Genomic DNA, 15,666 nt, shown 5'->3' on the forward strand with positions numbered 1-15,666 from the left:
TAGAGAGGATGGGTAGAAATGTGGTACCTTCAGTCATCTGTGAAGAATCATTACTCTGCCAGTACTAGTATTTATTCTCTTTGATGTCAAAGACAAAACTTTCTTCTCTACGTATTAGACTTTAAAAATACATTGTCTCAAATAAATGTCCAATGGAAATATTTTAGAGGAGCACAAAGCCCAAAGTCCCTGTAAGCTGTCTCAAGCCCAGCTTCTAAAATTCAGACATATTGAGCTGGTAGAAAAATTTCTCAGTAATTTCTCTGCATGGCTCAGGGCAGGAGCTTGATTCTCTCCCCTGTTGCTGACTGCCCTCACCAACCACAAATTGGCTGTTCTGGAGCAGGGATTGCCTTGAAAATGCATTTATTTGGTCAGCTTGAGTGAGTGTTGCCAAGTGTCAAGGACCCCAAATAGGCTAGAGCATGGGGACTGAATATGATCTTCTAAGCAGATGACTCATGTGGGAGAAAGCCTTTAAATATTTTTGCAAATAGAAATTCTTGTCTTCCAGCCTACTCTGGTGCTAAGCAGTTTGGCTGTCCCTTAAATATCAAGATGATTTCGTCTTGATTTCAGTTGCAATTGGGGTTTTCTTCGTTATCATTGCAAATTAGGCCACTTTTCAAGGTTGGTGACTACTCGCTCAAAGGCTTGGAATCAACAAGGCAGAGCAGATAGGTTGTATTGATGTGCTACCTGAAGGATGCGGACTAGAAAAATGGATTGAAGACTCCTTAGATTCGAGTTAAAAATGTGTCCCGTACGCTGACCCTGGCCCCAGAGTACCACTATTTTACTGTCTGCTTTGCAGTTTTATCGTTCTAGTGCAATGTGTCATTTCTAGTGGAGGATGATCCCTGTCACATGAATTGAACAATTATTCGTTAATGTACATTTCCAGCTCCTTCCTGCTCACATTATTCAAATTTTAGTTGAAGTTGGATTCCTTCTGGGAATATTGTCGCTGAAGAATTATTTTTCCAGAGGTTTTACCTGTCAGATTGTGAGGGTGCTTTTTTAAAAAAAGAAAATATATTGAAGGAATTGAATTTTAAATAATGGTATACTCTCAATGGAGTGTGGTATTAAAGGGAAATAAGGCTTTTCCAGGTTCAAAATTCTCCATGCTTGATGCAAAACTGCTAAAACACAATCTGAAAGGGAATTTAATCGATGAAGTGTTTTTTAAAGTTATCTGGCCAGGTTACCCTTTCTCATGAAGAAAGAGGGCAATTCTTAAAACTCTTCCTTGCAATGAGTATTTGTCTTTTCTCAAATATGTAAACTGTTTTGCATACCATTTGAATACCATCATCTTCCTTGTAATTTAATGTTTTTGTATTCATTTTTCTACCCTAGTTTTTCTCATAGTCTGTATTGATGGCACTAATTCTGTGTACATAGAGGAAATTCTTACCTTGTTAATTAGATTCTTGGCTTTTGATGCAGTCAGAAGCGACTGCCTGCTTGCGTACCAGAAGGCAACCCTGGACATCTCCTGGTGGTCTCGGGCACCAGATGAGTTCTGTCACCCCTGCAGCTGGCGGGCAGCAGGACTGATGGGTGCAGTGGTGGGTTTCTGTGGAGCATCATGGGTCTGCTCTCCAAGAAGTTACCTGTAGACCTGAGTAGACAGTAGTAGCTCTGGGGACTTCCCTCAGCAGCTTTTCTGGAAACCCTGTTAAATAAATGTGGCCCAGTCTCGACTTGCTGTACAGATTTTTGATGGAATCGTATTTGTTTCTGGGTGTATTAGCAGTGTTACCAAAGAATGTGGTACGTTCTACAGTTAGAATAGTGTTCTGAAGCCCAAGATGTGCTTACAGTTCCTGGATAAGTACTCCCTGTTGCCTTTTGACTTTGACAAATAACATTGGTGGGAATCCACCATGGAAAACAAGACAGGACCCGGCAGATTTTTAGCAGCTCACACTAAACTGAAGGCTAATGTGTATTCCACAGGACTGAGCCCCTGTAAATGTTGTCAGATGAGGTGGGACTGATGCTGAGGCCTCTTGGGGTCATTAAACACCCTATGTTAATCACAGCCAATTCTGCTTGAGTATAAAAGAATTGAATATTGCAATAGCCTGGGAACAAAAGACCTGCATTGAAAGCTGTGCCATGGATTTCCTTACAACCTTGAGCAATCACTTAGGCTCTCATCCAGTGCCTCCTGAATTCTTTTCCAGTGACTGCAATGGCTTTGTATCAGGTGTTTAATCTTTATGTGCTTCTATTTCCTCCTTTGTAAATGGGGGTGTTTATAACAACACCTAATTCCCGGAACCACTGGTAGACTCAGTGAACTTTGGATTCCAGACTGCACTGTTGAAACATATCCCATAAAATTTTCTAAATTATTTGAAGAGATGTTAACAGGACTTTTTTTTTTTTTTATCTCAGATTCCTTGTTATTTTCTGTATCTTCTGTCCTGAAATAGCTTACATTTTATTAATTTCAGAAAAGTAATCATTCTTAAAAGTAACTTGGAGTTGATGCAAATAGCCAGTTTATTCACTTAGCTACTGCCTTGTGGAATTCCTGGAAAGCTTTTGCTGAATGCAAACAGTTCTCAGGTGTCTGTGGGTCTTTTAATGGCATTGTAAGTGGGACGTAAAGCCAGTGTAGAGGCCTATGTTGTGGCTTTACATTGGGTGTTTGAGCTCCAGGCACAGGACCATGGGTGTATCCATATTGCTTCCTCCATCAGCAGGTCAGGAAGCACTGTAGTTGCTTTCATGTAGTGCACAGTAATAATTGTACTGGACCTGACTCACCTGCATGCAGATCTAGGGCAGGCATCCCTACATCTCACTCTGCTTAACACACTACTGAGCCCACAGACCACTGAGCTCTGCAGACATTAAGTTTTTTTGCCTGGGCTTTGTAGCTCCTGTTTGGTACCAACCCTCCTAGGCCTTGGCTGGACCCTTTGGAAAAAAAAAATAAAATAGGGTAATATTTGTCCTGTTTCTGTTCCTCAGTATCCATTTTTGCATTAGCCTGGGTATCATAATGCTCTTCCACTCTGATTCTGGAGAGCTGACTATAATTTCTAGTATATTAATGGTTTCAGAAGTATTTGATGCTCATATGCAGATGAATACTGGGAGGATTTTTAAATAGAAGATGAAGTGATAAAGGCCCAAGATGGAAATAGCTGTGCTATATGCTGTTCTGGGTTTATAGATTGCATCTGTGGCTGTGTTTACTGAGCTGCTATCTTTTGCCTCCAATTTAGAAGAACCAGGTCCTAGTCTGGTTCAGAGAGATCAAAAGAGATCAGGTGTGTGGAGAAACATAGGCATATAAAGAGGTCAGTTCTCTTGTTCTCATTTCAAATTATAAAGAGAAAGACTGAATAAAATCAGTCTTTGTAACTGAAACTGCATTCATTTATTTCTTTTGGGCTGTTTGTAACACTTAACATTTTAAGTCACATCTTTCTTTGAATAGAAAGGCTGTTGAGAACATTAATTGTGATTTCTAATCTGAATTACCATTTTGGTCTGAATGTGCTAGCTCCATAATGAATGCATGTGTCATTCTGTGCTTTCTGACCTTAATTTTTTAATCAGGGAAAGAAATTTTTGGATATGGGATGTAAGAACCAGAATATACCAGCTGCATGTTCCACACATGTTGTCAGCTCTCTCCCTATACATCAGGGCACACGAGCAATTAAATAATTTAGTCAAAGATAGAAGCATCTGCCAATACCTGGGATTTCTGTTTATTTCAGCAGCTGCAAGTTTTGTGTATCTGGTCCGTTTGCTGGGATGCCACGCTTCTTGAATACCATGAAAAGTAGAGACTGAAGGGCATTTTCTTGTTGTTCTTCCCATAGTATCAACCCTATCATATCGGTACCTTTCTTCTGTTTGTCAATAAACCTTCCAAAAGGCTTGCAGGTGTTTCACTGATGGGAGTTGGACTAATTTGAAAAATAAACAGTCCTATCCCATGCTCTCCACAGCAGCTTTTGTGTGGCTTTTTCCACGTAGCCCAGACTTCTATGACACTTTCTAGATGGGTTCCTCCTGCACTGCCCCACTTCTGCAAAGACACATTAAGTCTCTGTCTTGCGAGTAACTGTCAAGTCAACCTAATAACTTTCTCAGCCATGGCTTTAGTTTGCTTATTTACGGCTTCTTGCATGTATTCTTTTCATCATCACATTATTATTATTTTTTTTAAATTCAAACTGCGTGTGTCACATAATGATTTTGATGTTGTCTACTTTTATCTACGTGAACTTGCATTCCATAGGTGTTCCTCTACAACTTGGCAAAGCTGGATAGCAGATAGATGGAAAACTTTGCTCTGTTGATGGAGTATGTTTTTAGCAGAGCAAGATACGCATTCAAATAAGCAACTCTGAGCTAAGGGGGTCCTACATTCTTCAGTTTGTCATCATATTTTTATAGCTGAAGAATTCTCTCACTGTTTTACATTAGTTCAATCAAAAGAGTTCTTGACAACAAGGGACAAAGGGTGTACTCTGTCGTTAGTGACACAATTCATTATTGTCATGTTGCAGTCATCATTTTGATGTGGAATCTTAAAAGCTCTTTTACGTTAGTGCCTGTGGCTGCACAGGTCCTTGCTTTTCAGGAATCAAAAGATGTTGAAACAAAATGAAAGAAATAATAAAATCTAATTTTTATTTTTTTTTAAGGCCCGATCAAAAAATAGAAGACACGGCAGAGACCAATGCTGAGATTCTTGCTCGTCTCACTTCTGCGGTAAGGTCACTGCATCAAAGTTGGTACTGATCATGTTTGAAATATTGTCATGTCTTGGATCCTTTCAAATTAAAGACTTAGTCTTAGCGAGCAGGTGTTTGTAATGCAAACTACTTTTTATTGTCTTTGAAAGGAGGAAGTTTTACTGATGTCTTAGTGTGTAATTCCCAAGCTATTAAAATCAGTCTAAGCAAGAACTGCTGCAGCCTCTCTCTCGTAATCCCTGCTATTCATGGCCCAGGAGATACCAGTTTGGAGGATCATGGTGATTTTTCTGCCAGGTGGCTTACACTGAGATTCTCTTGGTCAAGTGGACATCAGTGTGAAGACAATGGTGGGGTGGGGGTCCAAAGGAAGAGAAAAAGCCTCAGCAGCCCTGGCATAGGTTATCATAATCTTCTGAGGAGACCCACCTGGGAAGCCTGCCAATCTGACTTCCCAACTATATTTACCCTCAACAAACTCCATCATAATAAACAACAGCTTGTCCTGTCTGTGCTAGATTTTGGTACCTCTTGTTCATCTTGTAAGATCATTGCTCTAAGAAACAGAGAGACAGGACTTCAGAAGGTTAAGCTAAATTCACTCGATGTAATGTAATTTATATGATGGTGCAGAGCTCACCTCCAACAAGTTTGCAGGTGATGCAAAACTGTGAGGAATGGTTGATACACCAGATCAGGTGGTGTCAAAACGACTGACCTTTGCTCCTGCATTTTCTGATTTTCCACACTGTGCAGGCTCTCTATAACAATTTTCTAGTCTAACCCTGGGAAAAAGCTGTAAGACCAGAGAGAATCCTCCAAATATTAACATTTGTATATGAACTTCTCTGTCTTACCCCACCAGAATATTGCTTTTCCTCCATACAGTAGACTGGGTTCTGAAGTACTCACTGTGAATTTATGGAGAGCCTTATTTGAACCCTCTGCTTTCACCACTCAGCAGAGGGCTGGACGCACCAGGATACAGGTTCTCTTTTTTTTTTTTTTTTTTCCTGTGGGCAGGAACTGGAAATCCAAAGTGAAGGAATTTGCTGGGACGGGATGAACCCTCTGCTTTCACCACTCAGCAGAGGGCTGGACGCACCAGGATACAGGTTCTTTTTTTTTTTTTTTTTTCCTGTGAGCAGGAACTGGAAATCCAAAGTGAAGGTATTAGCTGTGACTGGAAATGTGTTCACACTGTCTTCATTTTTGGCTCACTGAATGTTTACGTATTTTGTACAGAATCAAACCAGTCTCCCTTGAAGAATTCATAATTCAGAATCCTGTTCACAATACTCTTCAGAGCAGTGTGAAAACAAACCAAAAACCTTACTTCCAGCCCAGCAATAAAGCAGTCAGAGATCAGAGTTGACTTTTTTGTACGTTGCTAGGTTTGGAGGTTCAAATCCCATCAGTGTTGATAGCACCACTGTCTCTTCTTTTTTTTTTTTTTTTTTTCCTTGTAATGGAACAAAACGTTCTGTGTCAGATCAAAAGGATGCTTCTGTGTCAGCTTTTCTTTTCTTTTTTGAGGGATTAAATTCCCAAATTTTCAAAATTAAACTGGTTGTGAAGATCCAGCCCAAGCAACACTGGAGGAATCTGTGTGCCTAAAATAGAACTCACAGTTTTAGCATCTGAAAGCGCAGGAAAAGCTGTAAGCACGTGTGCATGTAAGGTCTAATTATGTATTTTTGTAACTCTGTAAAAGCTCTTGCTGTTGCAGGGGGTGGAACTCACCTCACCTAAATGCAAGTGCATCTACATCTGAGCTGGCTTCCCCAGGGCTCCTTGCAGCCAGGGACGAGAGACAGGCACTTTTAGGATGATTCATTTTGAAAGCCCACTTTAGGGACAGGGAGTCATACTTTAGGCTCCACTGGTAAGGTATGGACTCTCTATGAAGGGGTTACAGAGGGACTAGCACAGACGTAGAGGCATCTGTACAAGTTTGGTGAATTCTTCTCTCTACCTCTTTTTCTTTACTCTAGTCTGACTTTCTTTGTTGGCCTTTCTCTTGTTCCTTATTTCCCGCTGCTTTTTGTTACCAGGTGGTGTTTCCCTTGTAGAGTTCCACTTTTGACATTCACTGCACAATTTGTGATCTTTTTTTTTTTTTTTGATGATTCAGCCAGTCTAGAACTGATTAGTTAGGGAAGTGCACTCTTGGTTTTAAACAATGGTTATGGGGATTGTAGAAGATAACAGCGATAGCTGTGGTGAATGATGCCAAGTCAGAAGGGCAGCAGGGAAAAAACTGCAGAGGTTTCTTATCATCTTAATTTTTTGCATAATGTATGGAAAACTCCTCTTTTAAGAGCAGAGTCAGGTACAGAGATAAGAAACTAACTTGTTAGGGGTCTCTCTTTGCTTTATTCTACGATGGAAGAAGCAGAGTCAGTCAAGATAACTGAAGAGAGCCTATTGAATTATATGCTCATATCATATGCTCCATTACAATGAGACACTGACAACACCATTAAACTTAAATTGTAAATGCAGCTGATGTGCAGACAGTGCAAAGTGCCATTTGAAATACATTTGCGTTGGATAATATTTTTCGGCACGAATCTTTAAGAAAATGCAATAATTACTCCTGGGTTTAAAGAAGCATTCCAGAGCTGTCGTGCATTCCAGCCCCAAGAACAGCTTCATTTTGAATGTCTTGTCTGCTAAAACCAGAGCACAGTGGGATGGCTGTGAGGGTTTCCACTGCAAAGAATATCAGGGTGTTAATGCAGTATATCTGGGAAATATAGTCTTCTGGTACTTTAAGGTGTAAGCTAATACTACTTTAAATAAAAGTCCTTTAAACTATCATTACTTGAGATGCAAAAATGTGAACTAAACTCTTTTTCAAATCCCTGCTGTTTTAGAGTTTTCTGTTGCGGGATTTCATTTTGAGATTCTGTAAGGATTGCCATTTTGTCCCTAGATCTGAAGTCCTATTTGGCACATTGAATACAGTTTCACAAAAGAGTACTATAGGCAGAAAAAGAGAGGGGAAAAAAGTAGAATTGGTACTAGATGCACAACTATGCCTTCTATGATAAAATGAGCAGATTCATGGGTAAGAGAAGAACAGTGGTTGTCATTTACTTTTGAAAAATCTCTACCTCTGTCCTTTGAAGATGAGAAGATTCACCATATAAATGTCATTTGTATTTAGTCAAGCAGAAGTATATGTGGGTACCACTCTGTATGCACACTCTTGCTCTTTCATATTGCAAAATGAAAACTGATTAAGATGTGGTAGCATGCCAAAAGCACACTCAAAATGTTCTCTTTCAGACTTTCATAATATTTCTGTGAATACTGTGTGGTAAGCTGGCCTTTAAACTGCATCAGTTTTGACATTTGCAATGCTACTCAAAATGGGATACTATTTAGATAGTGCTAGCTTTGTAGCAACAACCTATATGTATAAACCAGGTTTTTGTATTTAATACCTCAATTTATTATGGTAGGCGTAGCTCTTGTTTGAATGTGTATTTTACTTTGAGTGCACATTATTATCTTCAATGTGATGTGCAACTATCGATTTTGCCAAACAGGCAGTAACTGAAATGCTATTAGGAAGAAGTATGATAATGTGTAGCACGTGTGCAGTGAGGAATGAATGTTGCACACGGATTTCCATCAGTGTAATGATGCATAGGAATTGCATGTCCAGCAGAGATGTCAAGTGCATTTATGCTAAAATAGACAAAAACATATAGATTATGAAATTGAGGGACACCAGGCAAATCCAGATGGATGCTCAGCAGTACCACTTCTTTGGGATTTGAGTGAGGCCTATGAGAGGGAGATCAGACTGTCAGGATGAAATCCTTTGATGAAGCAATGTTTGCTTAATATTAAGACTAGAGAAACAGTTTGGTTTTTTTCTCCTGCCTTAACTGAAGGGTTTTGCTCAGATTAAGTAATATGCCAGCTGCATTCCTGGCACACAGCAAACAATGAGTTATTTTGCATAATATAGACGAGATGCAGAAAACCAGCCTCTTTATTGCCTGTGATGGTAGCACTGTCTTTCAAACTTGAAAAGTGCCATTTTATAAGCAAAAGTAATACTGCAAATATAACCACAGGATGCCACAATGCTGTTTTTGCTTCTGAGAAGGTGGGTTTTTTTTCACACTCATGAAGAAATTTGCATTTTTCAATTGTTTGATTGGGTTAATTGGTATGTTTACAACTACTGCAGATTATAGTGTCTCCTAAGGCTAATCTTGAGATAATGTATCTATTAAATCCTAAAAGATAAAGATGAGACATCAGTGCACTGTTTCTCACTGTCAGTAACCTGTGAGAATAGATCGGGATCGGGGCATTGACATTGGTCTCCTGCTGAGTTTAATGAAGGGAGAGGGTCTGAGCAGTTTAGCCATGAAAAGTTGTGGTGCTGTTATTCAGAAACAACTTGGCCTTTTATTGAAAATCCCACTCTAACTCTAGATAGCTTGTATGTATTATTATAGTGTGTGTTAACTGCTGCAGGCAAGCAAGCACGCAAATTGTTTTTCCACAGAAGAATTGCTCTTTCCCATCTTACTTGCAGCTTATGCTTACATTAACCATGATTAACAGTTCTCCAGACATGGGAATGAGTGTACAGGAAGGAAGGAAGGGAAGGTAATTCTGCCAGCTTGCACAATTGTGCTGGAAACAGGACGACATTTAAGAAAACCATGGCACTGCCTTCATATTTTCCTGCTTGGAGTGGCAGAAAACTCTGTCCCTCTCAGTGGGACAGCATCAAGGAGTAGAAAAGATCCTTGCAAGGACAGCAAAAAAAAGCTCCTTGGTCCTTTGCTACAAGGGAAGGAAGGATGCAAACAGAGGAAGGATGTGGCCTCCTGTATGCCTGCCTTCTGCCACACGTAGAACATACTGCTGGGTGGCTGCTGAGTGTCTGACCAGTGGGTGCTGGAGTTACCCTTGTACTGACATGCCCTGGGTGACTTGGTCTTTCTGCTCAGACCAATATAATATTAACTATTCTTTTTTTCACATTTTCAGACTTTTCTTCAGAGTTGTGCGAGATGTTGACAGTTGTCGTAACTGTATTACTTTGGGGATCCTTCATGGGCTTTGTGCCTTGTTCTGATCATACCACATGTCCTGTGAATGAGGTTTTAAATTTCACATGCTCTCAGAAACTGGGTGTCAAAACTCCCACTGCGGAATAGCCCTGAGCTTTGCATAGGTCTGTTAGACAAGGTGGCTGGTATGCCCTGCAGGAGACTTTGCACAGAGAGGTCAGGCAATCCCTAGAAAATTAATTGGAGTGTCCCATATATATATTTTTTTTTTAATACTAAAGAGAGGCTGACTTGGGAAAATGAGGGAAATTGGAAGAAGCTGGGGGGCATACAGAAGAGTGAGAGTGTGGATGGGGCAGAGGAAGGGAAGAACTGGGGTGTATGCAGGAGAGTGTGTGGGGTGCTCCAGGTCAAGTGCAGGGCACTTGAAGCAGTTGCAATGGGACAGACAATGGCAGGGAGAGAAAAACAATGCACAATACAGAATTTTACTGATAAAAAAAGGAACAGGCCTATGGAGAGAAGTGTATGGAGTTGAGCTGGCTAAAGGGACAGTAGCTGGTCATGTAGAGATGATAGGGAAAGTATGAAGAATGAGGAAGGGAGCTGGCTAGCGTGGCTGGTGAGATAGCCTGTAAATCTGGAAATCCGATAGCTCTTACTTCTGTGTGTTCATCTCAAGATAAATTTTGGTCCTGGAATGCTCAGCCATGCTATTAGGAGAGGTTGTTTCCTGAAAGCTCCATAAAGCACATGTCATTTATATACGTGAACCTCAGCCAAACCTCAGCGTGGAGAGCTCTCTTATCCTGGAGTCACACCGTAAATCCAGCATTACAGTGTGCTCAGCAGAGGCAAAGCAAACATTTAACAAGGAAAGGAAGAAGTTTCAAGTGTGTGCTTGTGAAAGAGATACGCTGTGCAAATAAATTACAGGTCAGACTACCGAATTGTCCACTCCCTAAGGAATGTGCAGTATTTACATGAAATTAAAGTTTTTTTAAAAAAATAGTTGTCACAGAATTCCCAGCTGAAAAGGAAATAGATTTGCTAGGAAAAGTCACTGTAGCTTCAAAACCAAGTACCTGCATAATTCCACGTGCAGCTGACTGCTCCAAAGGATTGATAGCTGGTATCTTACCAGTGTTGCATTTTGTTTTGTACCGGTATCTTACCAGTGTTGCATTTTGTTTTGTTTGACTGTGCTAGTAACTATAACCATCCTTCCTTTTCTTGGTATTTTAGGTACAGAGAGAACTGGCTGCTGTCATTGCCTTGAAAGCAAGGAAGTCAGGTGAGTCAGGCTGGAATTTAGAGGGGGTTTTGTAATGCTGTTCCCTTTTGTCATTTATTGAAGTACTTGAATTGTCATTGCTGTCTTATTAACATGGGGAAGCAAAGACAGAGGACCTCATTCCTCTCTTGTTGGAGAATCTGTGTATATAGCACAATGCAATTACTGTCAAGCTTTGCTTCCCCTAGCTCGTCACATCTAATGACCTAGCTGATAAAATCAGAGTGTTACAGTTCAATGTGAATGTGGATCTTTTTCTGGCCAAAATCACTTGTTTTCTCTGGGCTTGCACTTTACAGAAGAAGCTTAAGTCTGTGTTTGACTTATATTTAAGACAAATAAGTTGATAATTTTCCTATGTTTTCCTTTATGGCACATTATATCATGCCATCTTCACTGTGTTTTACCGGCCCAGTCAGATGTATTTCATTATGCTAAAGCAAAAGGACAGCTTCATCCATGAAGGTGTTCTTTCCTGAAGACCTGTCTATCCATCTGTATGGCTGTAGGGGCAAGTCTCTCTTACCAGGGCAGTAGAAGAGGAAAGGCAAATGGGTAAATTAAAGTCTTTGACAGTATAAACACTTACAGCAAACGCTGGTGGCAGAGTGAAAAGCACTGAAATACGTGGTCATCTCAGCTCGGTCAGGGTTTGGTAGCACAGCCACTTTCAGAGGGTATCTGCATGGCTGAGCTGGAGTAGAAGCAAGGGAACTGTGTTTGCCAGGCACTGCATGGGAACCAACAAAACCTACTTGGCCAGACCTGACTCTGCAGCCTTTGAGGTCTTTGGGAGCATTTTCACTGGGCATCTCTTGTGATCTTCAGTGATTTGAGAAATGGAGACTGTGGATCTCGTGCTTTTTGAGCTATTTTCTGACCTGTTAATAATATTGTGTCATACCACCTGTATCTGTCTACTGTCTATGTGTGGCTTACAAATACAGCACAAAAATTATTACACACAACACATACACTACATACAACGTGATATATTAAACTGGAGGCACCGAGAAGACGTGGCTGATGTATCTGCAAATATTTCCTTGTGAAATTGTAAGTATTACAAAAATACTCTAGGCACAGTTTGATGCATTTTTGTCTGGAAATAGAAATACCTACAGGTTATATCCACAGTCATCCGTAAATGTAAGTCTGCAGAAAGTAAACACAAATCTAAGTGTGAATTCAGACCTAAATTGCTTCTGTGTAATACCTTTGCTTCTGAAACTGCTGTAGTAGTTTATGATGTTAACACCCCTCAGCTGCTTGCTCTTACCTGGTGTCACCCCAGTCCCACCTGAATTATCATGGCTGAACATGGAACTGCTTCTGCTCTGGTTCAGTGCAGAGAAAAACAGGCTGTTTTAAGGGAGGGCTCAAGGTAACCTTTAGTTTTGCTATGAAATGGCCAAGAGTATGGTGCCATGTACCTTTTTACTTAGTGATTATACAGTTCTAAAAAATCTCTTTCCCTACTTCTTGGCAGTAATATTCTTGGCAAATATTACTTCTGCTACTGGTGATAAATAAAAACTCCATTCCCAAAAGAATTGATTTTAACCTGAATTAGCCTTTCATTTCCTTTCAGTGGATGGCTACAAAAACGGTTGTGTCAGTAGAGAATGGGATGGTGTTGGGTTAGGAATAAGCTGCAGGAGGTGAAAATGGGAAAGGAGGATAGCTCTTGGAGTCTCTTTTATAGTGGTGTAATAGCAACCCACATTGAGCGGGTAGAAATATTTCAGTTAAAAACCACAGCCTTAAATAAACAAAGCTCCCTGTAGGGCTCTGAAGTGCTGACCAGCCTTTCCTAATACATTAATGTAAACACTTAAAATATCAGTTTAGATCTAACAAAAGATACTTCTTTAGTCAGTTTAACTAGTGTATGCTTGTTGTTGGAATTTGCATTTCTTTATGCCTCATCTTGGATGACTGTAAAAAAAAAATGACTACATGATCAGGCATAACTGTAAGGTCTAATTTAAGTTAATGCCTTTACTACAGTAGGAGCAGAGTAAATTTGGGGTGGTTGATTATGCTTTTTTTATTTTACTGCTATGGTTAAATTCACAGCATAGCAGTTACTGTTAGCAATGAAGCTACGGTATGCTGTGCCTGGTGAAGTGAAGCACATTTCAGAGAAAGCACTTCTGGAGCTAGAAGCCACAGTATCTTTCGAAGATATTGTTCTTCAAACCCTCTCCAAGGCTCCATATAATTCCAGGAAATAAACCAACCAAGATGAGAGGCAGGATTTATTTTGGCATGGAGAGAGTGGAACATGGCTATTGGGCCAGCTGCCCGGGGTGGTTTCCAGGCTGGTGTGAAGAGCGTGGGATCCTGGCTCATCCACCCTGGGATTCAGGATTGGGGAACGCAGGCGATGGGCACGGTCCTAACCTGCTGGCTGGAACCTGCCTGCGGTGGGTAATCGGTTCCTTAACCCAAAGCTTTCCTAGAGATTGGCAGCCCGAAAACCAGAGCGGTTGTGCAGAAGTTCCTATACTGTTTTTGATGGTTTGGTGGTTTTTAAATTACAGTGTTTCAAGATATTCCCTTTAGATAGCCAGTTAGCACTACAAAAAAAAAGAAAAAAGTATTCTTGCTTAATGCAAGGATTGTGTAATTTGTTCCTGAATTAGTTTAATTTCTGGACATACCTCTGTCCCTGGAGAGGCACTTTGCAGTGATTTAATTGTACTAGAAAAACCGGCTGATTAAAGTTTCCTATTACTTGTCTAAGACTGTTGTAATCACCGGGTTATGTTGCGTGGAAAGTGCTATACAAGCCACAAACACCCTCTGCAAGAGATGAAGAGGGTCCAACTAGAAAGGTTGGCTATGCTTGAATAGGGGAGACATCGCCTTTACTTACCAGGGTGAAACAGTTTACATTTTGTTTAAATGAAGCTTGGATTTGCTACCTAGTATAAATATATGAGAAGCAGTAATTGCAACTAGTTCCATTTTTGGGCTGGAATGGCTGTTTCAAAGATTTAGACACTGTATCTACTGACAAAATGCTTTGAAAGGGAAGGTAGAGATCTGAGTCTGCTGCGAGGTAGGGCAGAGCATCAACTTCTTGCTAGTACAGGATCTGACTTGATCTGAATGTTGGCTACCAGAGAGAGAATAAAAAATCAGTGGGATGTGGGGGAGAATGCCTTTCCCCAAGAAGTGCTGTTCTGGTTTTAATGCGGGGTGGAAGAATAGGAGAAACATTAAAATGACAGATGGCTGAAGGAAAAATGCAGAACCTGAAAAATGAAAAACTTCTGTGTTGTGGAAAAGGGCTCCACTTTCATATTTCAGATGTGTACTGCACGTATCCCACTCCAATAGCAATGCTGATGGAGAGGTACTTGAGAGCCCTTGTGCAGAGGGAGCTCAGCATTTTTAGCTTCTTTGCAAATAAAGCTAAAAAAAGAGAGAGTAAAATTAATGCCTGCAATCCTGAAGCTTTGATGGACCTCAGTAACACTGTTGACTAAAAAGCACATTTATATTTCATTAGAATAAAACTCTCATGATAAAGGTGACCTAAGAGGGGAAAATGAGCTTGTGCACTTCTCTATGGCTTATAAAAATGCATTAAAATTGTTCTTGCTTAACCTTAGAAATAAATAGATTAAGTGCTGTCTTCCTTGCTTTGGTAAAAGATCTTGGGGAAGGAAGTAACTGGAGCAGAAGACAAGTTTTTTTTAATTGTAGGCACTTGGCTTTAAAATTGCTGTGTTTATACCTTGCTGGTTTTTTGATGGCTTCCACAACTGTGCTGAAACATAACAGCAAGGCAGCCTCTCATCTGAAGGTTTACAGGGTTTGGCATTTATCTCAATTGCTTGTCATGGCTCATGACATGTTTCTTATGTTTAGAGGTGGTAACTAACACAAGGATAAAAAGCAGCAAATAGCCTAAGGCTGGAGGCTTTAGCCGGTGGCGTAGCTACACAGGAACATCTGAACAGATCACAGTCTGTCAGGTAGATGCTCTGAACTGCTGTTAATCCCATCCACAAACAAGACACTTTGAACCTAGTTGCACCCTGTGGCATCACCCAGCAAATTCCTTTAACTTTATACTTAAAGGAATTTCTGTAATTTTATTCTTGCAAAGGGCCATTAGGAAGACTGTGGCCCCGCTTGTTATGTTTCTGAATGCAGGGGCTAATTAAAATAATAGCTGACAGTATTGATGAGGTAGGAAGGGTGCCAGCATCGTCTTCCCAGGCATGGTGGGAGCAGCAGCAGGGCTCCCTCCCACAGTGAAGGGCAGGGCAGCCACAAAAGCACTAGCACTTCTGTGTGTGGTTTTGCTCCCTCTTAAGAATGATATTCAGGTTTGCACAATACAGTTAGATACATTCTAGTCATGCCATTCTTAAATTGACAAGCTGTATTGATTTTTTTTTTAAATGGGTAATTTAAATTTTATTTATAATAACGTGACTTTTGCCACATACTAACTTTTACATATGAGATCTTCTAGATTACCTCCCCCCCTGTTCTGACATATATGTATGCATATCTACCCTTCCCCTTTTCTTTTGTATTGCTTCTGTCAGGACTTAGCTGCCCATGT

The 15,666-nt window shown here is 40.4% G+C and overlaps 1 protein-coding gene across 1 annotated transcript in view; it reads left to right on the top strand.

Moving 5' to 3' along the window:
* RAPGEF5 (Rap guanine nucleotide exchange factor 5) overlaps nucleotides 1-15,666 on the top strand; it is a 179,989-nt gene that overhangs the window by 48,105 nt on the left and 116,218 nt on the right. Inside the window, exons 7-8 of the mRNA XM_014937639.1 lie at nucleotides 4,686-4,752; nucleotides 11,030-11,078. Of these exons, the coding sequence (XP_014793125.1) occupies nucleotides 4,686-4,752; nucleotides 11,030-11,078 (116 nt within the window). The remainder of the gene's footprint in view (nucleotides 1-4,685; nucleotides 4,753-11,029; nucleotides 11,079-15,666) is intronic.

Source organism: Calidris pugnax, unplaced genomic scaffold (genome assembly GCF_001431845.1).
Source record: "Calidris pugnax isolate Ruff unplaced genomic scaffold, ASM143184v1 scaffold11, whole genome shotgun sequence".
Lineage (NCBI taxonomy): Eukaryota > Metazoa > Chordata > Aves > Charadriiformes > Scolopacidae > Calidris > Calidris pugnax.